The sequence below is a fragment of the Balaenoptera ricei genome, chromosome 4, assembly GCF_028023285.1.
Source record: "Balaenoptera ricei isolate mBalRic1 chromosome 4, mBalRic1.hap2, whole genome shotgun sequence".
In the NCBI taxonomy this organism is placed as follows: Eukaryota; Metazoa; Chordata; class Mammalia; order Artiodactyla; family Balaenopteridae; genus Balaenoptera; species Balaenoptera ricei.
Genome location: NC_082642.1, coordinates 16,911,880 through 16,939,761, shown reverse-complemented (window position 1 = coordinate 16,939,761; position 27,882 = coordinate 16,911,880). Strand labels below are relative to the sequence as shown.

At 48.2% G+C, this 27,882-nt stretch overlaps 1 protein-coding gene across 2 annotated transcripts in view; it reads left to right on the top strand.

Annotated features, from left to right (window-relative positions):
* Positions 1 to 21,387, top strand: part of CLSTN2 (calsyntenin 2) — a 650,264-nt gene extending 628,877 nt beyond the window's left edge. For both annotated transcript variants that reach the window (XM_059921899.1, XM_059921900.1), the window contains 8 exons: positions 456 to 622; positions 7,924 to 8,072; positions 12,079 to 12,296; positions 16,058 to 16,228; positions 16,723 to 16,868; positions 16,999 to 17,122; positions 17,905 to 18,089; positions 20,017 to 21,387. In XM_059921899.1, coding sequence (XP_059777882.1) covers positions 456 to 622; positions 7,924 to 8,072; positions 12,079 to 12,296; positions 16,058 to 16,228; positions 16,723 to 16,868; positions 16,999 to 17,122; positions 17,905 to 18,089; positions 20,017 to 20,211 — 1,355 coding nt within the window. In that variant the 3' untranslated portion in view covers positions 20,212 to 21,387. The remainder of the gene's footprint in view (positions 1 to 455; positions 623 to 7,923; positions 8,073 to 12,078; positions 12,297 to 16,057; positions 16,229 to 16,722; positions 16,869 to 16,998; positions 17,123 to 17,904; positions 18,090 to 20,016) is intronic.
* The last annotated feature ends 6,495 nt before the right edge of the window (positions 21,388 to 27,882 follow it).

Sequence of the window (27,882 nt, the reverse complement as noted above, 5' to 3'; positions counted from 1 at the left end):
CCCTCAACCTTTCTGTGTCCCGGGGTTCTTCATCTGTCAGTTGGAAACAATGATCCCTTCTTTGCAGGCTCGCTCAGGGGAAGTTCCCAGCAGACAGCCTGGCACACAGCACGTCTTTCATCACTGGTAGATTCTCCCTCTCCTACTTTTACTCTGTAGGCCCTTCCTGTCTTTTAAGACATCCCGTGCCTCTGAAAGTAAATGTTTTAAATTCAGGAATTCCAGACTCCTAAATAGGTGCACCTGGAGGAATGCCAAGGTCAAGGTCTTGGCGGCCAATACCATCCTCTTGAGACTCGGGGCTTCACAACTCTGCGCTCACCACTTGGAAGGAAAAGCTCGGGTTTAGGGGATGCAGCCACTGTGTTCTTGGTTCCCCAGCCAGATGGCGCCTTGAAGCGACGTTTCCTACCCAGTGTCCGTAGGGCAAATAACGATGCTTCTTTCTCTTTTAGGAGGAGAAGTCACCAAGCCGCGCTTTGCTCAATTCTTCCACGGCAGCCTGGCCAGTCTCACCATCCGCCCTGGCAAAATGGACAGTCAGAAGGTGATTTCCTGCCTGCAGGCCTGCAAGGAAGGGCTGGATATCAATTCCCTGGAAAGCCTGGGCCAAGGAATAAAGGTAAGGAAGGAGCCAGCATCGCGCCCGGTGAGACAGTGCTTTGTGAGGCAAAGGCTGCTAAACACCAGTGCAATCCTGGAAGCAGAGTCATTTCCTGCCACGTCACACTGAGCTGGTACCACGGCAAAGGTGCTGCCACAGCAGGGAGATTCGGGACCATGACTGCACAACAGACTCTGCGCCGTCTCCTGAAATTCCTAGATGAAGCCCTCGAGTGTGATCAGTTCAGTGCACAAAAGCAGGCACACGTTCAATGTCTACCTGGAGGGAGTTGTTATGTTTCATTGTTTCCTGGGTTGGTGGGTTGCTTTGTTGTTTATTTGCCCAAAGGAACTGAAGGAGCATGCAAGCATAACTTTCAGAAATACAGAAAAGTAGGATTAAAAGTTTGGACCATGGAAACTACTAATTACAAAGGAAGGTCACCCCGGGGTGGGTGGAATTAGAAAGCAGATGCAGAGGTCACTGGGTCTTATGTTGTTAAGTTGAGGCCCAGATTGGGCTCCAGGCAATGTCTGGCTGCCAGAGGGAATATGAACAGATTCACGATTTTGTCATCCACACAAAATAAAACTCTTCAAGTGATCCAAGGGAATCCAAGCTGCATTTTGAGAAAAGCTCCTCCTGACGGGGGCAGGATGTGGCTGACTGTCCTCATTGAGCACCTCCCCGCCCACGATGGGCAGGGATAGATCTGGCCTCACCTGGACCGAGGAGCGCCTGCCCGCATCAGGCCTCGGGGTCCTGAGCAAAGAAGAGGGTAAACATCATCACAGCCCCGCTCCATCATAGCGGACCCCAGTGACAGCAGGCAGCCCCTTGGCCTCCTCTCTGGGAGTAAGGGCAGCCCACCCTCTGTCTCCAGGGACACAGGACAGCCCCATGAGGCCCCAGCGGCTATGAAGTTTTCCCAAGGAAGGAGTGACCAGAACAGAGGTTTCCCACCACCTCCCATCCGTCCCCACTCAGCACTGCCCATGGAGCTGCCCGGCCTCCCCACCCCAGGCCTGCCTCTCCTGGACAGGGGTCACCCCTCCAACAGAGGGCCCTCTCATTTACGCTCTCAGTGGCCTACTGCTTGTGAGGCTCTGACTTGGGCTGGCCTTGGAGGAACCAGTGATCTGGGCAAATCATGCCTCGACTTCACGTTGCAGTCACTTCAGCAAACATTCCGCGGACACCCGTATCATTTGGTTCTGGGCTGGGGAGAGGGACACGAAAATGAATGTTCCAAGATTATTGTCTTTGGGGCACTCAGTGGCCCAAGCAGACACCTGTAATCCAGTGCTCCAATGATTACGAGCGCTGACATTTACTGAGGGTCTCCTGGGTACCAGGCACTGTTCTAAAACCTTTATGGGTTTAACTCACTTAAGCCCCAGAACAACCTATGATAAATGTACCATGAATCTTCCCATTTTGCACATGAGGAATGGAAGGCCTGGAAGGGAAAGGCAAGTTGCCAAGGATCCCAGAGTGAGTCAGGAGCAGAGCCAGAATGTGATCGCAGGCAGTTCTGCTCCAGAGCTTCAGAACCTGGAGCAACAGCGGTGAGGGAAGGCTCTTGGAGGAGGAGAAGTCTGAGCGTATTGTTCAGGATGGGTAAGAGCCAACCAGGAAAAGGGCAGGCAGTGGGTGGCAGGGGAGAGGGCAGGGCGGTCACTCTAGGCAGAAAGCCAGTGTTACAAGTGCCCAAATTGCAGGAGGAAAGCTAGAAAGTGGGGCCAGAGAGGTAGGCAGAGGCCAGGTCATGGGGCCTTGTTAATGTCTGGTGTTTACTTTTTTTTTCTGTTGGCAACAAGCAACCATTGAAGGGCTCCACGCAAGGGAGCATGATCTGGACAGGCGTGGGGTTCAGAATGCTCACCCTGGAGCCCGGGTCAGAGGGGGAAGGTGAGAGGAGTACACAGGCAGGGGAAAGCATGAATGACTTTCCAGAACATATTGTTTAACATGCAAGAAACACATACACACAAGTGCTCTCGATTGCTAATCACCTGTCTGAAGGAAACTCACAAGACCGCCTGTACTGCAAAGGCCAGCATTCCACCTGTCAACTTCATGGCAACTGGCCCAGGCAAGCCCCTCATGGCACATTTCATACAGATATCCTCACAAGCAGAGCCTGGGGTTTGACCCTTGGTCTACTGTTTGTATTATTCCCTCAGTGTTTTGTCAAGCCAGTGAAATCTGTCCTCCAACAGATCCAGAATCTGTGCCCTCTCTGATTCTGGATTTGCTCCCTGCCTCTGCGTGGATCTTCTCTGCTCTGGACCATCCCATGGGGCCACAGTTGCAGGATTCCAAGCACCACAGAACAAATAAACCAAAGATGCTGGACTTAAAAGCCACACATTCTTAGAACTATAAATTAAGAACCATAGCAATTCCTACATAGCGGTCCTAGCCTGTGAAAAAGGAAGTGCTAAATGAAGTGGCACCCAGAGCTGTGGGGAGTGGAGGAGGCACATCTGACTTTTTAGAATACCACCTGCTCAGAACCAGTCACTGCAAATGATCCTTTCCCATCCTTAGGGCGCGGCGGGCAAGAACTAGTTCACCGTATGAGAAGTTAATGATAACACACGCCATGTTACGGCGCATCCACTGGGGGCTATTTTAAGCTCATTATCCCTACTCCTCACAACAAATTAAATATTATGACCCCATTTCAGAAATAAGGAGGTTGGGGCTCAGGGACTTGGCCAAAATAAGTCTAGGCTCTTTCCGCCACACGACTCAGATTAGAAGGCATTCTTGAAAATTATTAAAACTGCTTCCTACCTGCCTTTCCTCCTTCATCCCTCACTTCTTTTTTGAATAATGACTAGTATTTTCTCTACTGGCTCCTGGCCTCCTCCCTCCCCTCTGGCTAGTCCAAAAAAGTGAGGGCCTGCCGTGATTAAAGAAACATCCCGTCTACTCACAGGGTCCCACACGGGTTCCTCTTCTCACTTGTTTTCCCCTGGATCATGCATATTTCCGGCTATTTCTCCAGCATATCTGGAGTCATTACATGATCCAAGTGGCTGCTGTTATGTATCCATACGAGACACTGTGGAATCGCCACATTCCTGAAGAATGCACACTTCTGATTTTCATAGCGTCATCCCTGCCAAATTGTCATCTCTAGTGTGGAAGAGGGGGAAAGAGCAAGAACTTTGGGACAAAACCCTCCTAGGTTCAAAGCACAGTACGGATATTCATGACCTGGGTGACCTTGGGCAAGGTACTTTAATCCTTTAAGCCCCAATTTCCTCGTGTGTAAAATGGACTTAGTATTATTTTGTAGTGATGTAAGAATTGAATAACATATATATATTTTATATATCCTTACATATATTTATATATCAGATTAGCAAAGATACACATAGAGATGAGATATATAGATATAGATACATAGATATAGATATAGATACAGATACAGATCTCCCCTAGAAAACCTGATATCTAGGCTCTCAACAAATCACAGTTCCCTTCTCCTGCTGGGCTGACCTTGCACTTGGCATTGCTGATGCCCCAGCTTCTTTTGAAAAGTAAGCCTGGGTGACAGTTGCAACAGAAGAGCCTCTATTGCAGGGAATCTTCATCTGTCCCAGCCCAGAGGAGCTGGCAGGGGGGGCGAGGTGCCTGGAGGGCCACGGCCAGCCTGTCCTCGAGGAACAGACCAGGACTTTCAGCAGGGACTTCACCGGTGTCCCAGCCTGACTCTTCAGGACAGCTGACCATTCTGCTAAGACCATCTGTCTAACCGCTTCTTGGTTCAAAGAAAGGAACCACTTTGGCTACAGCCCAGCTTTCCAAGGAGAGTGAGTGCTGTCACCTTTTGCTAGGTCCCCAGGAAGCCATCTCCTGCCTCTGTGGAAATGCCAATACCACCCTGTGTCCCGCAAAACCAGAGACCGACTCTCAGTCATGCCACGAAAGACAACAGAAACATACAAGCAAAACCTATTCTAGTGGAGGGCTTAATTGATCCTGCAAGAACCATGTTAATGGCTAGCCAGTGCCCACCTCAAGCCCTGTGGCAGTCTTTGGGATGCTCTGGCAGCCAGACTTGGGTATTCACTAGAGGTCCAACACATTCCCTAACCCGTCCTCTCCCTAGGAGGCTTCAGTGGGAGTGCCCTCTGCTGGTGCCACGGGTTGCTGCCCAGTCCATCCTTCTGGATGAATTGCTTGATTTTCCTGTTCAGCCCTCGTGCACAGCTCGGAGATTGGCCTTCTCTGCAGGGGGCATCATCTTGTCTCATGCTTGTCGTGTACTGGACCCTCTGGATGCTGAAAAAAGTCAGTGGACCTTGCCCTCGAGGTGCTCACAGTCTGCTGCGGGGGGCAAACAGACAGACAGACAGACAGCAAAAGCACCAAAAGACTGCTACAGCAGGGGTTGGCAGGGACGGGGAGAGCGCAAAATACATGGAAACTTAAGTGGTATATTTAGAAGAATGACTTTCAATCTGCTCAAATGAGAAATGGATGATCTGTAAAACACTCAGAACTGTTGATGATTCACCAGCGTGTGGCATGTCCACGGCTGAGCACGCTAAGCTAGTGAGTCAGCCCCAGCAAGAGAGAGACCAACAAGAGGCCGACCGTAGCGTCACCTGTGCATATGCCCAGGGGCTCCTGAATCCAGCAAAGGGAACAGTGCTTGTGACCAGACGTCGCAGCTCAGAGAGACCCTGCTCAGGGCTTTGAGGACAGGAGGAAACTGGATCATAGGGAAAGAAGAACAGTGAGGGCAGCGGGGGACCATTCACTCATTCATCTAACAGGGGCTTCCGGGGCACTAGGACAAGGTTCTGAGATTCGGGGATAACAGTCGGAGCCCCTGTCCTCAGTGAGCTCGTAGCCACTGCACTATAATAATTACACTACCATTTCATAGCACTATAGGAGCTCAGTGGGGACCTAAGTGAGGGAAGCTGGGGAGGCTTCAAGGAGGAGGTAACAATGAAACACTCGCATGATAGTTGAAAGAGACAAAGATTGAGCTGTCAGTTGGCTGGGGGTCACAATGCAAGGGACTTATTATGCGGGACAATGGCACAACAGTACTCGTGAGATAACTACCTCCTGATAGGGTCTGGACACAGAACAGGAACTCTTGTAAAGACATCCGAGTCATATCAGGGAAAAGCTAATATAGATAGATTTTCCCTTAAAAGCTTGAAAACATACTCAATCTACTTCATGGAAAGAGTAATGCAAAATAAGACTACACTAAGATAGTATTTATCACCTATCAGATTGGCAAAAGTCCCAAGTTTGACAGCATGCTCTGTTGTTGAGGTTTTGAAAGAACATTCTCACATGCTGTGAGAGAGAGAGCATATTGGTATAATCCCTAGCAATGGAAAATTTGCAACATTTGTCAAAATTTAAACTGCATATACTCTTTGACCTAGCAATTTCGCTTGTAGGGATTTATTCTACAGATATATTTACACACTTAGGAAATGTTATATATATAAGATTATTCATTGTGTCATTATTAGTACAAGACTGGAAATAACCCAATGTTCATATTAGGAGACTGGTTAAATAAATTATTTCATATTAAATAATATTATACAACTTTAAAAAAAATAAAAAATCTCCAAGACAAACGCTAAGTGAAAAAAGCAAAGTACAGTATAGTATGTAACAAGCTACCTTTGGTGTGAGAAAGGAGAAAAATGGGAATCTATATTCATTGATTATATATTCATAAAATGCTTAAGTATAACTGTCAGGATATGCTAGGTTATGCTGCAGTAACAAGTGACTAAAATTTCAGTGAATTATACGGCAATTTTTTTTTTTTATTGTGTGCACTTCATGTCCATTAAAGACTGGCTGCAGCTCTTCCCCCCTCACTGTGAGACCCAGGCTGATAGACCATTAGGGAACTTTGCAGATTTCATGGCAGAGGGAGAGGGACGTGGCACCATGAATTAGCTGGCTGTTAAATCTTCCACCCAGGTGTGAACCAAACAATACTTCTGCCCGCTTTTTGTTGGCCAAGCAAGTCACATGACCACTATTGAGCGCAACAGGACAAAAATGTATATCCTGTATGGAAGAGTACCGTAAATCACATGATCAAGCCTGTTGACAGGCTTGTATAAGCCTCTCACTGGGAGGGGAAATGACAATTATGAACAATAATGCAATTTGTCACTAAGAAATTAATGGAACAGCGATCACCTGTGGGATAAGGTTGGGGAAATTGGTTGGATAGGAAATAGGAATAAGATGGACACTTTCACGTAGCACATATATATATTTGAACTATGTGGAGATATTATCTGTTCAAAAATATAAATAATTGTTGGCAAGTAGCCACATAAAAGTATATCCATGTCTGTCTTTCCTATGACATGAATATTGGATACATAATCTGAATCCACAGATAAGTTCCTGACATATTATTGATAGCAGTTCCTAATAATTCTTACTCAGAAGTGTGTCAAGGTCAGTAACTCAGATCAGTACAAAAGCAGTTCTCCATGCTCCATTCAAAGAAGAGTAACTGCTGGGAACACCACGGAAGAGACAAGTCTGGATCTACTTTAACTGGTTTGAGGACCCAAGTGACTCAGTGGGGAGCATCATAGCCCCTGGGCCTTCACCCAGCGTGGGATATCAGGGACCCAGGACAGGATAGATAGATAACAAACCTAGGGCAGCTGGCAGGCGTGTAAACAGCAAGTGATTAAAGCTCATGGGAAACCAGAGTTTAGCACCTAGAAGGCAAGACCAAGAATCAGATCTAAGAGAGAAGGAAGGCCATTAACTTAAAAATGAACTTTAAGGTTGGAAACTAAAAAGATGGGACATGGGTCAGGAGGTGGAGTGCAGGGTGAATGGGGGAGCAGTTCAAGGCCAAAGTCAAGACAGCAAAAGGAACAAAAGCCCCAGGTTTCCGGGCTATGAGCTGAGGGGGTGGCAGTCCAAGAGCTGAAAGTTTCTGGGAAGGACCCCATAGCAGCCCAGAGCATGAGCCCACCAAAGGCTGGGCCCCAAGAGAACTGTGTCTGGGATTTCAGAATTCATCCTGTGGCTGCCGGTGATATTACCAGGAGTTTATAATCCGCGGGGAATCTTAAAGAGGAGGGTCCCGAAGCCCACCAGAGGGCAGCAGGGATTGCTTGAGGGGTTAAAACAGTTACCTGTGCACACAGCTCCTGCACTTGCAGATGCTCTGAAGATGCCTCTGCGGGCCTTAGTGGCCTTTGCATGGAGATGGAGGGTCTCCGTGAGACTGGGTACATGGTTGATCATTCTCTCCTGTGATACTGCTTTCTGTCTTCCAGTATCATTTCAACCCCTCGCAGTCTGTCCTGGTGATGGAAGGTGATGACATTGGGAACATCAACCGTGCCCTCCAGAAGGTCTCCTACATCAACTCCAGGCAGTTCCCAACCGCGGGTGTGCGGCGCCTGAAAGTCTCTTCCAAGGTCCAGTGAGTGGACGCCGGGCAGCCTGGGGCTCAGCCAAGGCATCAGGGATGGTCCCTGGGAATGTTCTCTCGCAAAACAGGATTCACCTCTCTTCAACTATTGGCAGCTTCTCTGCTCTCCCTATGAGGACACCCCAATGGATCTGTGTTCTCTTTTTGTTGTTTTTTTTTTTAAGTGAAATATAGTTGGCATACAATGTTTTGTTAGTTTCAGGTGTACTGCTTAGTGATCTGATATTTACATACACTATGAAATGATCACTATGATAAGTCTGGTAACCATATGTCCCTATACAGAGTTATTACAATGTTATTGACCATATTCCTTATGCTGTATGTTATATCCCTGTGGATTTTTTATTTTATAACTGGAGGTGCGTACCTCTTAATCTCCTTCACCTATTTCACCCCACCCCCAACCCCCTCCCTTCTGGCAACCATCTGTTCTCTGAATCTATGAGTTTGTTTTTGTTTTGTTTTTTAGATTCCACATATAAGTGAAACCATACGGTCTTTCTCTGACTTACTTCACTTAGCATAACACCCTCTAGATCTATTTGTGTTGTTGCCAATTGCAAGATTTTTTTTCTCATGACTTAGTAATATTCCATTGTGTGTGTGTGTGTGTGTGTGTGTGTGTATATATATATATATATATATATACATCATTTATTATTATTATAGTATTAATATATGTTAAATATATACTATATTACAAATATATATCATAAATATATATACTATATATATATACATATATATATACATATATACACACACCATAAATATATAAAACCACATTTTCTTTATCCATCCATCTATCCTTGGACAGTTAGGTTGCTTCCATATCTTGGTTAATGTAAATAATGCTGCAATGAACATTAGTGTGCATATATCTTATCGAATTACCATTTTTATTTTCTTCAGGTAAATACCCAGAAGTGAAATTGCTGGATTATATGGCAGTTCTATTTTTAGTTTTTGGGGGGAACCTCCATACTGTTTTCCATAGTGGCGGCATGAATTTACATTCCCACCAATAGTGTTTAAAGGTTTCCTTTTCTCTACATGCTCGCCAACACTTTTTATTTATTTTATTTTTGATATTAGCCATTCTGACAGAGGTGAGGTGGTACCTCATTGTGGTTTTGATTCACATTTCCCTGATGATTAGTGATGTTGAACAACTTTTCATGTGTCTGTTGGCCATCTATCTGTATGTCTTCTTTGCAAAAATGTCTATTCAGGTCCTCTGCCCATCTTTTAATTGGGTTATCTGTTTTTTGCTGTTGAGTTGTATAAATTCTTTGTATATTTTGGATATTAACCCCTCACTATATAAGATTATTCGCAAATATCTTCTCCTATTCATCAGGCTGGCTTTTTATATTGTTGATAGTTTCCTTCACTGTGCAAAAGCTTTTAAGTTGGATGTAGTCCCATGTGTTTATTTTTGCTTTTGCTTCCATTGCCTGAGGAGACAGATTCAAAAAAATATTGCTAAGACTGATGTCAAAGGGCATACTGCCTATGCTTTCTTCTAGGAGTTTTTTGGTTTCATGTCTTACTCATTTTGAGTTTACTTTTGTGTATGGTGTGAGAAAGTAGTCCAGTTTGATTCTTTTGCATGTAGATGTCCAGTTTTCCCAACACCAGTTATTGAAGAAGCTGTCTTTTCCTCATTTTATATTCTTGCCTCCTTTATCATTGATTAATTGACCATATATGCATGGGTTCAGTTCTGAGCTCTCTATTCTGTTCCATCAATTTATGTGTCTGTTTTTGTGCCAATACCATACTGTTTGGATTACTCTAGCTTGGTAGCATAGTCTGAAGTCAGGAGTGTGATACCTTCAGCTTTGCCCTTCTTTCTCAAGATTGTTTTGGCTATTTGAGATCTTTTATGGTTTTAAACAAATTTTAGAATTATTTATTCTAGTTTGGTGAAAAATACCATTGGCATTTTGATAGAGATTGCATTGAATCTGTAGATTGCCTTGGGTCATATGGTCATATTAATAATATCAATTCTTCCAATCCATGAGCATGGTATATCTTTCCATTTGTTTGTAATGTCTTTAATTTCTTTCATCAATGTCTTGTAGTTTTCTGAGTAGAGGTCTTCTACCTCCTTGGTTAGATTTATCCCTAGGTATTTTATTCTTTTTGATGCAATTGTAAATGGGATTGTTTTTTAATTTCTTTTTCTGATAGGTTGTTGTCAGTGTACAGAAACGCAACAGATTTCTGTATATTAATTTTGTATATTGCAACTTACTGAATTCATTTATTAGTTCTAATAGATTTTGGTAGCATCTTTAGGATTTTTCTGTGTATAGTATCATGCTCAACAAATGTTTATTAATTGAATTAAATTAACCAACCTAGCCTTGATAGAGCTCCTAAATACCATGAGTATGCAAGAGAAAGAAAAGGCATGATTCTTGTCCCCAGGGATCAGAATTAAATTAAGGAGATGAGACTATCACTGTGACCTTTAAATAACACCCTTACTGGCCTATCCAATCATTTCTCAGCCAAACAGCTGCTTGGGAGGGTAGCTAGGAAGGGGACCCCAGAAAAACTCCTGAGAAGCAGAAAGGGAGTCACCTGGCACCTGGAGCCAGAAGAAGGAACCAGAAAGACAGGAACAAGTGTTGGAAAGATGGGTCTGCTGACTGCCATGTTGCCAGGGCCTGGGACAGATGCTAGGATAAAGTCCACAGACGGCAATTACATTCAACAGTTCTAGTGATGGAGAAAGTGCTCCCACCTCCACACTAAAGGCCACCCCTGGAGGCTGGGGGTAGGGAGCAGGCACCTCCAGGTCAGCGCCACACTGCAGTGAAGAAGAGGGACCAGACTGGCTAGTCTCCAGCCCTAGGACCAGTTTTCCATAAACGGGCAAGGGGAGGGGTGTCCTCTGTAAATGGTAAGGTTGGTGCCACAAAGGCAAAAAATCTGGGAGCAGGAGCCCACCACTTACTTCCACACCTTGCCCACCCTGGAGAAGTTGGAGTGTCTCAGCCTACCCTTCCCCCAGGAACTTTGCCAAGGGATGCAAGTTGATGGCTGCCACCAGCTGGTGTCCACCCATCATTCCCAGAGCATCTCTCTAGACCCTGGGGTTCTCCATTTTAGCTTAGGTCTTTGGTCTAGATGATCAGCAGAGAGTGCCAGTGACACACATGCCTGATGAGGTCTGATGACACTGTCAGATCTGTCAACATTTACTGAGCTCCAACCATGATGCAGCCTCTTGGGCAGCTTCCTATCTACATGTCATCTGCATTTAAGCCTTACTACTATAAGGTAATTAATTATTCATCCCCACTGTATAGATGAAGAGACTGAGGTTCACAGGAGTCGTGCTCCTTGCCCAGAGCCTCCCAGCCCAGGAGTGGCAGAGCCAGGCACGGACCCTTGCCTGTCTCACTTCCGAGGCTTTGCTCTTGTTGTCACACCACTCTGGCTCCCAGATATTTTTGTGGCAGTGTATCAGGAAAAAGTAGTATGATTACAATAGCAGTCTGCTGGCACATCTGGAAGAGGCACCGCACTTGTGTGATATCCTTGTAGACAGAGAACATATACGCTGTTCCGGCAGGCAGGAGAGTTTAGCCCTGGGGTCTCACTCAGTAAGATGGCTGTAACTAACCAGCGAGACAACAATTTATTTACCAAATCCTTATGCACATAACAAGCCGTTGCTGTCTAATTAATGTTGCCATTGATTGCTTTGTTAAAGGATAATTAAAGGTCTAATGGTTACTTGTTGCTGGTATAGAAAATTCCTATTTCTCCCAGGAGCTAATCTTTTCAAGTCCCTAGATTGCTAGTAGTTTTAACTAAAATGCGGCTTTGAATCTGAATGTCTGTTGACATCCTCAGAGGCTCTCGTGCAGTCAGGATGTCTCGTCGAGGACTAGAGGTGGCTGTATGTAGCTTTGTCTGTGGCCGGATGATTCCAGGGTTTGCTCTTCAGTTGCCGTGACTGCTGTTTTCCCAGGTGCTTTGGAGAAGATGTGTGTATCAGCCTCCCCGACGTGGATGCCTACGTGATGGTGCTGCAGGCCGTCGAGCCCCAGATCACCCTCCATGGTACGGACCGCTTCTGGAGACCCACTGCCCAGTTTGAAAGCGCCAAAGGGGTGACCCTCTTCCCCGACATCAAGATTGTGAGCACCTTCGCCAAAGCCGAGGACCCCGGTGACTTGAAGACCACAGGTACAGGCGCACACTGGGTTGGGGTGGGTGGAACCTTAAATTCTCACATAAAGTATGATTTTCGTCAATCACACTTCAGGACAACTGAGGTATTGTTCATCATAGTGGGGTAATTTATGATAACGGAACAAAAAAGCCTGGAAACAATGCAGATAAATAACAGAGAGGAATGAATGGCTTAGCATATTGTGGTACCCCCATAGAAGAGGTATGATGTTGGAGGGAAGGCAATTATGCCAAACAGTAAGTTAAAAAAAAAAGCAAGATGCAAATTACAGAGTAGCTACGTGTAGAGTGATCGCAACTCTGTCAAGAAAAAAAATATGTAGAAAAATGCCCAGAAGGAAACACACCTAATGCTAACAGTGATATTCTCTGAGAAGCAGAAAAAGAGCCAATTTGTTTCTGCTCCCCTTCACTTCTCTACAACTGCAAAATGTTCTGTAGTAGACGTGTATTATTTTGGTAATGAGAAGAGAAGTTAAAGAAGCATGAAGAAAAAAATAGAGCTGCATCTTAATATATACCCCGTAAAAGTCTCCTTCAGCAATATCACTCTCAACTCTCAGGGAACGTTCCAGTTGCTTTTTCTAACAGTTTCATTGTCAGGAGGGCTGTTCAGTAAAAGTAATTTGAATTGTCTGCCAGGAAGAAACACTGAGTTGCACTGAAGCTACATTATATTCGGCTGGTGGGGGGAGAGGGATGGAAGGATATGGAAGGAAGGCAGGAAAACCTGGGGCCCAGATCTACGGGGGGAATACGAGTTTGAAAACCATCCTTTGCTGCCTCCTCCAAAAGAATGTTTTCAACTCTCCCTCTCCCCCTCCCCCTCCCAAAGCAGCTGCTAACGATGTGCTAGTGCCAGTGGGCCTGAGTTCCCGAAGGGCTGCTTCTATAATAATCCTAACTACCCACTGCCTTAAACCACGCTGGTCGCCAGCAAATGGGATGCCTGGCAAGACAGCCCTTCTTAGCTCACAGAAATAGATGGTGTTATACCACCTGTCTGGGCAGGACCGTTTCCCAGTTACACTCCAAGATGCATTAGGTCGTGTGATCTTCCCTCTTGCCCTCATCTGTGGCTAATATCAGACAGGAGAAGGAAGGGCCTCCGACTGTGGTGGCTGCAGGCCGTAGCTGAGAGTATCTGGATTCCCCAGGCCTGACATCAGCCTATAGACAACACAGGGACAAGCAATTATCTGGGTCCACATCTCACCTTCTGTTTATGAGAGGTGCATGCAGACTGCATAGCCAAGTGCCCGAGAGCTATTGTTAGTACTTTTTAAATTTCACTTATATCGTTGTAAGAATAATCATTATTATGGGTGCTGTAAACAAGCAGGCTAATGGCATCTGCCACCCGTGACCCTCTCCACCACTATCTTCTGCCCTCATCGACTCATTCTTTGTGCTGTTTCAGTACCAATGACACCACACCCCTCTCTCCCTCTGTGTTAGCTTACATGTCTACTCACTCTCTACCCTTGGTCTGGAAGGTCCCTCTCTGTCCCGTTCCCCATTATTGCTGACAAAAATCTCTACCTTCAACCCCTCTTCCAGAAGACCCCTCCACCCTGACCCCAGGCTGGTACTGTACACGCCCAACCACTCTGTACGCTTCCAGCCACTAGCACTCTCTCTCACACACATTGGCGAGCCCTCGGTGGTGATTATCTGTCTATTAAACCAGAGAAGGATCTCCTCCAGAGCCCAACTTATTGATTTGCCAGTAAGTCCCTGAGCCCAGTACAGTCCCTTCAGCACAGTGGGAATCAGGGAAACTGATGGAAGATTCTGTCCATATGCAAGCGCAAGAGAACGAGAGAAAATGGTGGGGTGAACACGGCCCCTACCTAGGGTGAGCAATCAGTCAGCAGTTGGGCCATAGGAGCCAGGATGACCCAACCTGACCTGACAAGAGTACGGCTCCCAAGAAAACCCAGAAACCACAGGCCATTTGAAAGAGAGATATACGTGTACCATTATTAATGACAGACTTCGTTAAGTGTATATTAATGTGCTTTTAGATTTTGCCAATGCTACACGAAGCCATTGAGATTGGCAAGCATTTAAAAAGTAAGTGTACGAAATTATTTATAACAACATATATCCATTGAGAGCAAAAAATGTTTCTGGTATCCCTTAAAAATTAAACAAAATAAAATAATTATTTAAAATAGCTCTCTCACTTTTTGTGAATCCTTTTAAAATTTGTTTTCATAAATGTTTTATCACACACAAAATACACCAGTCTGCTTAATGAGTAAATATACTTACTTAAATGATCTCTAGTTCACAGATTTTTCAATAAAAGCCCGCAAGATCAAAAATATTCGAAGACCACCGGCCCAGAGGTTGAGACTTTCACCAAGTGTGGGATCAGAAAGTCGTGGTTGCCATCCAGCTCGTCCCCTGTTGTCTGTGTGACCCCAGGCAATCCACCCCACCCCACCCCATGGACTGTCCATTCCCCCATCAGTGAAATGGGAAAATAGTAATAGTACCCCCTCTAGTGTCTGTCTGTTAGGATTTCCTTTGCACTGTGCCTAGCGTATAGCAAGGACTCCATAACTACTAATCACTTTTATTTTAAAGTAGGATTTTCATTTAGGACTGCCAACCTGTCCAGCATTCAAATACTCAGACACTCCTCTGGGAAACTTGGGGTCATAGTATCAGGCAAGGACAGCTAGGCTGTCCAGGAACCAGAAAGACAGGAACAAGGGTGGAAAGATGGGTCTGCTGACTGCCATGTTGCCGGGGCCTGGGACAGATGCCAGGATAAAGTCCACAGACGACAATTACATTCAACAGTTCTAGTGATGGAGAAAGTGCTCCCACCTCCACACTAAAGGCCACCCCTGGAGGCTGGGGGTAGGAAGCAGGCACCTCCAGGTCAGCGCCACACTGCAGTGAAGAAGAGGGACCAGACTGGCTAGTCTCCAGCCCTAGGACCAGGCTTCCATAAACTGGCAAGGGGAGGGGTGTCCTCTGTAAATGGTAGGGTTGGTGCCACAAAGGCAAAAACTCTGGGAGCAGGAGCCCACCACTTACTTCCACACCTTGCCCACCCTGGAGAAGAGGATGGAGTGTCTCAGCCTACCCTTCCCCCAGGAACTTTGCCAAGGGATGCAACAGCTTGCCAACTAGACTAACCAAGTTACTTATTTAATTATATCACCAGTGCAGCTGCACTTGAGCAATGTGTCGTCATACTGCTCCATGCCAGCCCCTCTGATACTGAAGAGTTAGTCATGCCAAGCACTTCTGCCCTTGAGAAGCGCAGAGTCCACTGGGAGAGACAGAGACACACACCATGACCACGCGGGGAAAGCTATGAGAGCCTGGTGGAGGGGCACTCATCTCTGGTCCCAAAGGAGACCAATCCTTCTTGAGCATCTATCCTGTGCAACACATTGTTCTCAATCCTCTCAATGCCCTTACCCTCTTTACAGATAAGCAAATTGAGGGGTAGGTGGTTTCTCTAATACTATACGGCTTCTCAGGAGCAGCGCTGGTATTCAAATTCACATCTTTTGACTGCTGTGTTCACGCTCTTCACATAAATTCGTGCCGCCTCAAGGGCTGCCTAGACATCCGTCCGAGCAGTGGAGGTGATATTTGGGATCGCCCAGCCTCTCCTCCTGACCCAGCCTGAACCTGGGGTTCAGTCACAGAGGAGGAGCAGGAAGTGTCAGGGCCATCACCTGAGCTGTCCTCACTCCTGTGTTTTCCACGTGTCTGTCTTCCCACAGCCCCCAAATCAGCAGTTTTTGAAGAAATGCTTCACAACTTAGATTTCTGTGACATTTTAGTGCTGGGAGGGGACTTGGACCCCAAACAGGAGTGCTTGGAGCTCAACCACAGTGAGCTCCACCAGCGACACCTGGACGCCACCAACTCCACGGCCGGCTATTCCATCTACGGTAAGGCCGTGCTCTGTCCTGCACCCAGTGGTCCCTTCTCAGTGGCCTTGTCCAGGGAGTCATGAGTGTGATGGTAGCTCCATCTCCTGTGGAGGTGGGTCAGGAGGGAACTCTTGACCTCAAAGCGTGGACTTCTAGCCCCTCCTTTGGCGAGCTACTCCAGTGTCCTGGGGACTTGGCTCCCGTTCCACTCCTGGGGAAATCTGTAGAAACTAAGCAGGTGCCTGCTCTTATCATGTTTGATCTCAGCAAGTATTACAGCAATATTTGGCAGATTGAGGCCAAACATTCTGGTCAGAGCCCAATCTAGGTGGAAATTCTGTGCTTCAGTTTAATTGGCTCCTTAGAATGTCTGCACTGGCACATTGTCTGCCCCTAAACACCCTGAGTTCTTACCCTCACCGACTTCAGGAGACCCACACCGCCAGCAGCTGCAGCCTGTCTCCCCAGCCCCTCTTCTACCTTCTTATGACAGGTGTGGTCTCTTGACACAGGTGTGGGCTCCATGAGCCGCTATGAGCAGGTGCTACGTCACATCCGCTACCGCAACTGGCATCCAACTGCCCTGGAGGCCCGGCGGTTCAGGATCAAGTGCTCGGAACTCAATGGGCGCTACACCAGCAACGAGTTCAACTTGGAGGTGAGTGAGTCCTGCAGTGGCGAGGGAAGCCCCAGCCCGCCCATTCATTCACTTCACTTATTCGGGAGAACTGCCACCACTGGTCCACCAGCCAGTCCCGGTCCACAGCATCTCTCCCTGCTCTTCTCAGGTCAGCGTCCTCCATGAGGTCAGAGTCTCAGACAAGGAGCATGTCAACCACCTCATCGTGCAGCCGCCCTTCCTCCAGTCTGTCCACCACCCAGAGTCCCAGACTAGCATCCAGCGCAGTTCAGGTAGGTCACCTGGGAGGAGGGACCTCAGGACACCGGGTGCTGATTGTGACTCAAGACCATCCACTCAACAGACAGTTAGGGTGCAGCAGCCAGAGGCGCCCAGAACTGAAGGAGGTGCCCGGCCGTGGAGAAGCTATGGGCCTGGCTCTGAGGCACTCACGGCCTCAGGAGGGAGCAGGTCAAGTACACAAGAAGTTATAAGAAATGTATAATAGCAGATGTTCTACAAAGGGCTGGGGTAAAATTTTGCAAGTCCTTTTAGACCCAACTCAAAGCTACATGCTGTATGTAGCCTTCCCTGAGCCCCTCACACATGCTTACACACACGTATGCACCATATTGCAAAGTCTCCCACCCTTACTTCTGTTCCAGTACCTTCCATATTGTCTTCCTATCTGGCGGGCACTTCTGTCTGTCCCGACTGAACTCCACAGTTTCTAGCTCTCGGCGGGAGGGGAAGGGGGCTGCCCTATACTTTGATGGAAAAAGCAAGAGATCAAAGAGAATGTGAACTTATTGAGCACCTACTATGTGCCTCTGTGGAAATTCACATAGATGGTTTCATTTGCTCCTCACAACTACCCATGGGATAGGAATGATGAAGTCTACTATATAGATGAAAAAAGTGAAGCCCAAACAGAGTAAGGTTCTGACCCAGAACTCTCCAACTGGGCAGTGTAGGGCAGATTTTAACCTACACGTGGATGTTTCAATCGTGTTCCATCCCAAGGGTGAGCTAGTCGCTTGCTCACCACGTCCTGCGAATTCCTTCCTCATTGCAGTGGTCCCGAGCATTGCCACGGTGGTCATCATCATCTCCGTGTGCATGCTGGTGTTTGTCGTGGCCATGGGCATGTACCGGGTCCGGATCGCCCACCAGCACTTCACCCAGGAGTCTGAGGCTGCCAAGGAAGCCGAGATGGATTGGGATGACTCGTCACTTACTATCACGGTCAACCCCATGGAGGTAACAATCCTCCTGCGGGGGCTGGGAGCTCAGAGCGGGATGCTTCTCCTCCACCCAGCTCCATCCTTCCTGTGCCAGAAGCCCTGCCCAGCTAGCCCAGCCCCACTGGTCCTTCCCTTCTCTGGGCTCCTCCAGCCCTCTCAACCTGCATGAGCCACACTTACCCACCAAATGCATTCACTGCTTAAAAACATGGGAATTGCTCTCACCCAGCAAACAAAACCAGACATTTCTTAAGGCAAGCAGTGACGTGGTGTCTGTCCCTGGCCTCCCCCGTAGTATTTAGCTCAGAGCTGACTCACTCTCAGGGACTCAGTATTGAATTTTTGATTAGCTACCAGTATAAATTAGATGGCTTTGCTCCATCTGCCTGCAGAGCTCACTTAAAGACTCAGAATATGTTAATACAAAAACCCAAAGGTAATACCTGCCATTTATTGAGCCCCCATCACTCCAGCACTGCTCAGGGTCCTCAATACGCACCACCTCACTTAATCTTCCCAGCAACCTGTGAAGTGGGAGTCACCCTCCTCATTTACCAAGGTAGGACCAACCCAGAGAGGGAAAGTAAAGTACTCAAACTCCCAGAGCTGGTAATGGCACCACCAGTATGCAAACACACGCCTGTCTGATTCTAAAGTTATCTTTCCAGTTGGCCATCAGCCCCCAGAATCCACCCATGAGTGTCCAAATGCCCCTGACCTGGACATATGACTATCAAGAAAAGCCACTTCCGTCGGGCCCTTTGGTCTGCCCATGGCTGCTGGGTGGGGGGAAAGGCAGGAGTAAGAAAGCGAGGGAGTCAATGGCCATCAGGAGGAGTCACTGAGGAATGAAAAGAAAAGTATCCCAGCCAGTCCCCAGTTTCCCCGCCTCACCTGGCCTCCTGCTCCAACTTCAGAGCCAGCGTGCCAATGCAGGTCAGCTCGTCCCAGCATGTGCTGTAGGTATAGGGCTGAGCGCACCACTGTGCGGACCCCAGCATTTCCACCTTCAAAGAGCTGAGCCTTGGGCCTAGGAGGCAAGATCATTATGCCTGGAGCAGTCTGAGTACCCGGCCAGAGCGTGCTCACCAAGGGCTAACCTGGCAATGCCTGCAGTCAGTGAAGCATGAGCAGGGAGAACCTTTGGGGCTGTCCAGGGAAGATTTCTTGGAGCCTAAGAGAGGCCTTGAAGAATGAGTAGGATCTGGGGGAGGCAAAGGTAGAAGAGAAAACACTCCAGAGATGGGATGTAGACAAGCATGGGCTCACATCTTTTATGGCTGTTTTATGAACTCAAAACATAAATCCAGAAATAAGATTTGACTGGAATTGCCAAAAAGCTGGGGGGAGATGGAGGGGACTGGAAAAGCGTGGGGTAGAGCTTGAGGACCCAAGTCCGGGGGTGAGGGGCAGGCGTGGAAAATGAGGACCGTGAACTTTGTCCTTCTGAAAGGAGTATTTTTGAGGGGCGGCACACCTGAGTCTTGGCTTAGAAGACCTTCTGCTCCCAGAGACATGATTTTCCCACCTGGAAGAGCGGTACAAGCTTAAATGCTATCCTCGCATTGAGAAGCAAGTCACTAAAGACTTGGAAACCTATGTAGATAGGTTTCAGAAATGCCAGAAAAAAAACTCTGGTCCGAAAGCCTCCCTGAATGATGGATGGGATCGGCTTAAATGTCCAATGTTTAAAACACAACGATTTACCTTGAGTTTGTGTCTTGGAATTTGCCATTGCTTGTCTTTGTCCTTAGCCCTCCGATTGGTCTTTCACCAAAGGACTTCCCTTCCAGAAAGCCCATCTCCCGGCCCAAGGGTTTAGCATCAAGGGAAGGAGTTCCAAGGGGCCCTAAATGTCTCCTTAATGGAGGGAGAAACTTAAGCTCCAGCGTGGCTTCCGTTTGATCCCTGATGAGCGTTTCCCTTCTCTCCCTGCCATCCAGAAACACGGAGCCCCAGGGCGTGGGGAAGATGAGACCGAGGAAGAGGAGGAGGAGGAAGACCTAAGCTCGAGCAGCAGCGACTCCGAGGGCAGTGGCGAGGAGGAGGAGGAGGATGGGGTGGGCAGGGGCAGACACGGGCAGAGCGGAGCCAGGCAAGCCCAGCTGGAGTGGGACGACTCCACCCTCCCCTACTAGTGCCCCACCGTCTGCGCCCGCCCACGTGTCCCTTTTGGAAGCCCCGCCCCGATGTACGCCCCAGCCTATCACGTCGCCTCTGATTTCTATGACAGGTCCCGGCAGGCTTTCCCCAGCATCCTGGAACCCACCCTTTACGCCTTGGGTACTCCCCGCGTCCCAGACCTGGGGCAGTTCTCAGAAGCCCAGCGTCATCCTCACTGGGGACTTCAGGGTAGACTTTGTCCTGTGGCCCCCACTTCTCTTGCACTGGGCTCACCCAGCAGCCTGTCAGTGGATCCGTGGGTACCGTGTTTGCTCTTCCCTGCAGGGGAGAAGTTCAGCCTTTCTGTCGCTCCCCTACCTGGGCTCCACGTTCTCAGGGCCCTGAGGTTCCAACCCACTGTGCAGGCACTGACTCCGCGGTGTCTCCACACCGACCATCAGGTTCTTCGCACCTGACTCTCCAGGCTGCTTCCTACAAGCAGGATGGTCAGACTCCACACACCCGAGGTCTAAGTCCTCAACACTTCAAAGGAACGTCCGTACCGAGGTGGAATTAAGTTTGCAGGGAAAGGCTCGCCTAGGCTTCCCCCACTGCTCCCCACCGCCATACACACGTGCTCTCCCATTTTGGAGAGCCTTTCCCTTTGTCCTTTTTGAGGCCACAGAAGCTCATATGAAAAGTCCGAAACGAAGAGCAGGCCCTTGGCCACAGCAGGGCCTGGTTCCAGCCAAAGTTCTGAGAACCTGCCTTACTGGTAGCCACTGAGACCCACGGTGCTGCCCTGCTGGGGGCTCCCACCACACGACACCATGAGGGCCAGGAAGCATTGCACACAGCCACTGCCCTGGGTGACAGCTGTGACAAGCCTACAGCCAGGGATCAGAAGGAAGGGCTTCATGGTGGACGCAGAGCTGGGTGACAGGGTGGCTTGGCTCTCCCGGGCCAGAGGGAGACCCCAAGGTTGACAAGGCTCTCACTGTCTAGTCTTAGGGTCCCTCGTCCCCTAGTTCACAGTTTTGCCTCCTGAAAAGATACACTCCTCTTGGATGTTTTGGAACAAGCATGAACTGCGCTGAGTCTAAAATAAGAGTTTGGAGATTTAACTGCTAGAAATTAGAAGCATCTTTGCCATAATAACAGCTTCTTTCTTCTTCTCAGAAAAGGAGCAATGCTTTGGGTGGAGGGCAAATATATCCAAAAACCATTTCCTTCTTTCATTCTTTGTTTTAATAAGGAAACCTTTTCCATCTCCATCTTAACATGGACACTTTTGGAGGAGAAGTGTTGCTATAGTAACTGGTCTGTGATCTTTTCTGGCTGAGAGCATAGCAGGCAAGAGCTAGGGCTGTTAGAGGACTTCCATGAGGCTCTAAGAACATCTTTGTTTCGAATGTCTTGGGCTTTTTTTGTCCTCAGTATGTATGATCTGTCCCCTCTCTCCCCTACCCCAACCCCCAGCCCATCCCGTACTGGCACGGGCACAGAGCTGGTCCCAAGGCACAGGGTATTCAGGTTCAAAAGAAAGTTCGGAATCTGTTTATCCTACTCCCTGTGTCAGAGAGACACAGCTACTCTCCTACTCAGAGAGAGCTTAGGAAGGGGGACCACCATCAATGTCTTTTAGTCTGACCTCCACCCAGTGAGGATCCGTGACAGGTCTTTGCAACCTTCTGATTTGAGGAAACCACCTTAGGCAGCCTTTTCCTTCGCCTAAAGTGTTTTTTGCATCTGTTTCCTCCTTTGAGCCTCACAATAATCCCATGAGGGAGTGGGGAACGCCTGTTGTTAGACCCATTTTCATGACGAGTGAACTGAGGTTCAGAGATTCAGCATCTTGCTCAGAGTCGTTCCGAGGCATAGACAAGACGGGACTCCCCACTCCTGGCCCAGTGCCTACCACCCTGATTCTACCTATTCGTATTCATGCAGCTAATAGGCATTGCTGAGGACCTACTACGTGCTAAGCGCTCTACCAGCAGCTGTGGGAAAGGGAGAAAGCGGAAGAAGCTCCTCCCTCAGAGGACTTGATAGGTGCAGAGGAGAAACAGTCAGGCATAGAAATCATACAAGAGACAAATGCAGAGGGAGGGAGAGGAGAAGTCACAGGAAGAAGAGGGACACATTCGCAAACTCTACCCATGCTCTGATTTTCCCCTCCTTAGAAAAGACGCTGGCAGAAGTTTGGGGTTTTATATTCATTGAATGGAAATAGACACCTCTGTGAATTTTCCCAGTCAAATAGCCCTTTTCTATCAGGCAGGGTCTGCGCATCTACAAGGAGAAAATCTTGGATTCTGAGTCCTCACAGTCCCCTTAGTTAAATAAAAAGAGACTTTTTAGCCGGGCATTTAGGAGCTAACAGAATTCTTCCAAAATTAAGGCAGTAAAATGAGTACTGTATTTATAGGTTTAAAGCCAATTCTTTTAGAATTGGATTTTGATTTAAAACATTTAAGTCCGGTGTTCATGCGAGCGCTTTCTTCTGCTAGGTCTTTCGGTCTGGCTGCGGTAGGGAAGGTGGTCTGGTGCCCTCCACCTGCCTGCTATGGCTACATCACTTATTCACGGCTCAGTGAGCTGCTTGGGGCACGTGAAACCACTTCGTGGGTTTTTCAGGGCTGGGGTGGGGCGGCAGGGGGAGGGAACAGGTGAAAGTAGAGCTTGGCCAGGGCAGCAGAGTTGATTCATTTGTGACTGGACTCATATGTAGAGAAACAATGGGGTCAAGTCCCCTTGTTTCCCATCGAGCCCTTTCCATTAACTCCTGCCGTGGGAGGTCAGCCTGCATGCCAGCCCCAAGGACAAGGCACTTGGAGTGATGCTGCTGGGTCAGTGGGCACTTATCGTGTTCCCAGCACCCTGCTCAGCGCCATGGGTGGGAACAAGAAGGGGCGACTATATAAAAGTAGCAGAAGCTTCGGGGAGTATCCAGGTGAGTGGTGAGTAATGCGATCTGCCCTCTCGCAGCGATTCTAACCACAGGTGGAAAATGCCATGCACAAGCCCAGCGTCGTCCAGGCTCCATCTGCTGGCATCTGGGAACCAAAACTCCCAGGTGGCCAGATCCCCTGTGGCTTCTCACCCAGACATCAGCAGCAGTACATGTACACTTGCACCGGGGGGAACAGCTGACCAGTTTGGCCACAGGCCAGACCAGTGCTTGTCTTGCCAGGTGGATGACCAGATCCTGCTCTCTGGAGGTTGGAAATACATAGGCGGGAACCTCTCACGTGACTCAGGTGACAGGGAGGAAGCGAAAGAGGAGCTTGAGGTGGAAGAAGCCAGTACAGAATGAGTTGCCCTAGCGGAGTAAAGCAATCAGCTCGTTGGTCATCAGTCTTAAAGAACAAGAAAAGTACATTCCAGTAGGTTTAATCAAATGCTATAAATCTGACCAAGGCCCCAGTTCACCCAGCTACCAAAAACGTGAGTGGGTTCTGCTTTCACCACCTCTTTCTTGAATGTACACAGCCATGCTATCAAGCAGGGCTTAGCCCACCCAACTCTGCTTGTAGCAAAGGCTGTGCCTGGCGGACCTGGACCCTGCAGGGAGATGGGCTCCTGAAGGGGAAGCAATGTCCTCTGTTCCTATACAACAGGGACTGGCAAACTTCACCTGTAAAGATCCAGTTAGTAAATACTTCGGGCTTTGCAGGCCATGTGGTCTCTGTAGCAGGTATTCGACCCTGCCACGGTAGCGTGAAATGAGCCATGGACAATATGCTTTAAATGAATGGATATGGCTATATTTCCCAAAAAACTTTATTTATGAACACTAAAAAGAAGCAGGCAATTTGAATTCATATTGTTATCACATGTCACAAAATTTTATGACTTTTGATTTTTATTTTCAAGCATTTAAAAATGGAGAAATCTTTCTGAGCCCACAGGCCTTTCAAAAACTAGCAGCCGGCCAGATTTTGCCCAGGGGCCATGGTTTGCACACCTCAACCATGTGTGTGGGGAAAGCAGCCTTCCAGCTGCCAAGGGAAAGCAGATTACTATCTTAGGCCCTCCCATCAGCTACCCAGTGGTCTTTGCCTCCAAAATAAACAGCAAATAACACCACAGTCCTTAATTAACCTGTTTTTAAAATCCATGTTCCAGGGGGAAAAACAAAACCAAAACCAAAACCAAAAAATACTTATTGCTCGTTGAATTGCCTCAAACGCAGGCAAGCATTCCGCAAGAACTGAAAGGCTTGGGTCCAGGAACCTGCTGACTGCGGAGTACAAACCCCATTGAGCTAAGGGCTAGCTCCCAGGCCCAGGGCCTTCCCCCAATGACAGCCCATAATGATTTCTAAGCAGGAATGTTCATTATTTCAGACTGATTTCCATTCAGCCCTGCTCATGCCATCACTCTAAAAATGATCTAAAAGTCTTGTGACCGTTTGAATCAATACAGCATAATCAGTAGAAAGCCTGCCCCGGCACACTTCAAAATTAGCATTCTTCTTGGCTGTATGATTCAATTTTAGCCAAAGGAGGACTTTTTTCTTAACCGTCCTCTCATTTAAATTAACCAAATCAGTTTTACAAAAAAGTGAGAGAGCTGGTCTAATCCCCTGAAAAAATTTACCAGTGCAAAGTAGATGCTTTTCAGGGAAGATCATTCTGAGGCCTTTGGGGGACCCCCAAAGCCTCCTGCCATGTACTCTGGCAGGCTACGGATGCTACACCATTCTCTAGCTGCATCAGACATTTATCGAGGCTGACAAGCCAAAGCCCTGGGCACAATTTAATTTTCATGGAACCACTTTCCGTTGTCCAGCTGTAGGCAAAGGAAATGAGTAATGAAAGTTTTGAAGTCTACTCCAGCACCTTCATTTCCCTGCCTTTATTTGCTTTACTTTATGCATTTATTCTGTACCTGCTTTATAGATCTTGCTCTAGTTTTCCTTTGGGCACCAACCAGAAAGAAGAGTTAGTTGACTTGGTAAGAAGTAGGTTAGAAGCCAAACTTGACTATCCCAGGGAGACAAAAAGAGACAGAAGATGACACCTCCACCAGCACCCCAGAAAGCAATCAGACACCCCCTGTATGCCATCAGTGAACAGATGGGATTCCGTGTTTGTAGCTATGTTCAATGTAATTCAGCAAACCCTTGCTCAGCGCCCGTGGTGTGCCACACCCGGTGCCAGGAATGGGGAAGGGAGGATGGATGAGTCGTGGCCCTGCCCCTGAGGATCTCCTAGTCTTGCAAGCTGCTGGAATGTTCCCTCTGCCCTGCTGGAGGCTGTCTATGAACAGTCAGGACTGGGGGGACAGAAGTTTGGGGGTGGGAGAGGGGGGATAACTTGCTCTGGCAGTTCTCCACCCTAAGTCAGGTGGTAGGTGTGATTCTGGGAGCCCTGCCACACATTGCTGAGGCCAAGTGGAGAACTTTCTAGGGAAGCAGGCAGTGCTTCCCTATGCGTTTCTTAATTCCACCCCAGGCTGACTCGGTTCACCTGTTGAGGGAAGCCAGTCACCCTGCCTATGGGGCAGAAATAACATGGCCGAGGTCTAGGATTCAGTGAAAGCAGCCAAAGGAAGTTCTTACATACCAAGAGCAGGCAGCCAGACGTCGGAAGTTAGGAAGGGTAGCCCAGATCCAGGGACCAGCATGAAGGCCCACAGCCATGGAACAGCCTGAGTGAGCGAGCACCTCGGAGGCCCCAGGCCAGAGCTGGAGAGGGAAGCAGGGCTGACTCCGGAGGACCCGCTGCAGGTTCACACCCCACCCTGTGGAACCCAGGTTCTCAAGGTATCCTTGGACCAGAGTAGCAGCAGCACCTGGGAACAAATGAGAAATACAAATTCTCGGGCCCCGCCCAAGACCCGCTGAACCAGAAACTGGGGGTGGGGTCCAGCATCTGTGTTTCAACGAGCTCTCTGATTCTGAAGCAAACTAAGGTTTGAAAACCACGGATGTAGAGGATGAGAAGAAAGATTTAAGCTGGCATTGGGAGCAGACGACTGTTAGCAAGATAAGAAAAGAATTGTGTAGTGATGAGAGGGGGCCAAACGGACTGGCCCACCCCCACCCCGGGCCCTCTAGGATCTAAACCACGCTCTCTGAAGCAGTGGTTTCAGAGAACCCTGGTCCTACTCCCAATTCCACTCCTCCCCTGGGGCACGAGCCACTTCCTGCTGGTCTGGCCCCATTCGTCCTGGAGAAAGACGCAGCCCAGGAGAAGCCGTAGTGAGGTCACCCAGCCCTAGGGAGGCCACCTTCCAGCTTCCTATAGGCTGAGCAACCTCCTTCGAGGCTGTATTTTAAGGGGAAACAAACTGCAGCAATGACCCTGCGTCACCAGGAGAACTGGTCTCCACACAGCCTCTATGCTGGTGGAACCGCCCAGGGCCTGGCAGGAGTGGAGCGGGGTCAGTTAAGGACACTGCCAGGTGACTGCAGCATCGCTGTGTTTGTAATGAGACTGACGCATGCAGCATCACCATGCAGGCACTAAATTGGATGGGGAATGAATGGCTTTTCTTGGAAGGGCAGTAACTCACTCTGGATGTTACTGAAATTAGAAAACAAAACCCAGAATCGAACCTGCAGCCTTCCCTACAGACAATGTCTTGGCCCTTGAATTTCTACAACCTGCAAAGGTGCCAGGTTCCACCAATGCCCTTTTTCCCCATCAACCAGATCCCTAAGGTCCACTGATTGTTGATTTGGCTTTCCGATTTATGGCTTAAACTCTGTGAAGGTCCACCAACCTTTGGAAGGAACTAGTTGGTGCCCTATTAGTCATTTACACCTAGCTGTGGGGTACAGAATCTGTCTTCGTGTAAGGATTTCTGGGAGTCAGAGTGCTGGGGTGCTGGGCCTTGGGGTGGAAGCATAGAAGAGAAATGGGCTGGGAAACAGCCCAGTTACATGGCCTGGGAGATGCAGCATCTGCTGTTTAGCTCCTGTGAACCCTAATCCCCTCCTGATCAGACTCAATCCTGGTCCTCTCAGCCGTCTCCTTACTGAGTCCTCCCAAATGCCCCATAGGACAATTCTGTTTCTCCAGCCCAGCTTGGAAAAGGTCTTTTGATTAAATGCTCAATCTCCCGAGACCACAGAGATCATATGGGGAATAACTCATCTCTAACAAATTAGAACATACTAACAAGAGCAAATAGGGCTGCCCAGTTGCATGCTGGGGAGAGAGCATGGGGAGAACTAACCGGACCCAAGAGGGGAAGGTAGAGTGTTTCTTCATGTCGCTGAGATCCAGAAGAGTTCTCATTTACAGCCTGGCCTCTCTTTGTGAATTTTCTCATGAAACATTTCTCGCCCAAGACCTTAAGGCCATGTTATGTGTTTCCCTGAGGTTAGTCACTTATCACAAAGGCTCCTATGGGACAAAAGGACGCAGAGTGGGATGCCAGAAAGTGGACAGAGAGGCCTTTGGTAGTTCTGGACACAGGGTGGGTTTTGTTCTCGTTGGCAGGCAGGACAGGGACACATTGTGGACTGAGGGTGAGGAGCTCAGATCCATCCAGGACACCACGTAGAGTGAGTGAATAAGGGGGAGTGTTCATTGGGAAGCCTGGATATGGGTGAGACACACGCGGTGTGCCACTGGGTAGGACATACCAGCCATTTACATTTGCCAGAAACACTAGAGAGAACCATGTCCCAATACCAGCTGGTTCCTTCCTACCATTCTGAGGATCAGGAAGGAGCTGGTACCTCTGGACCA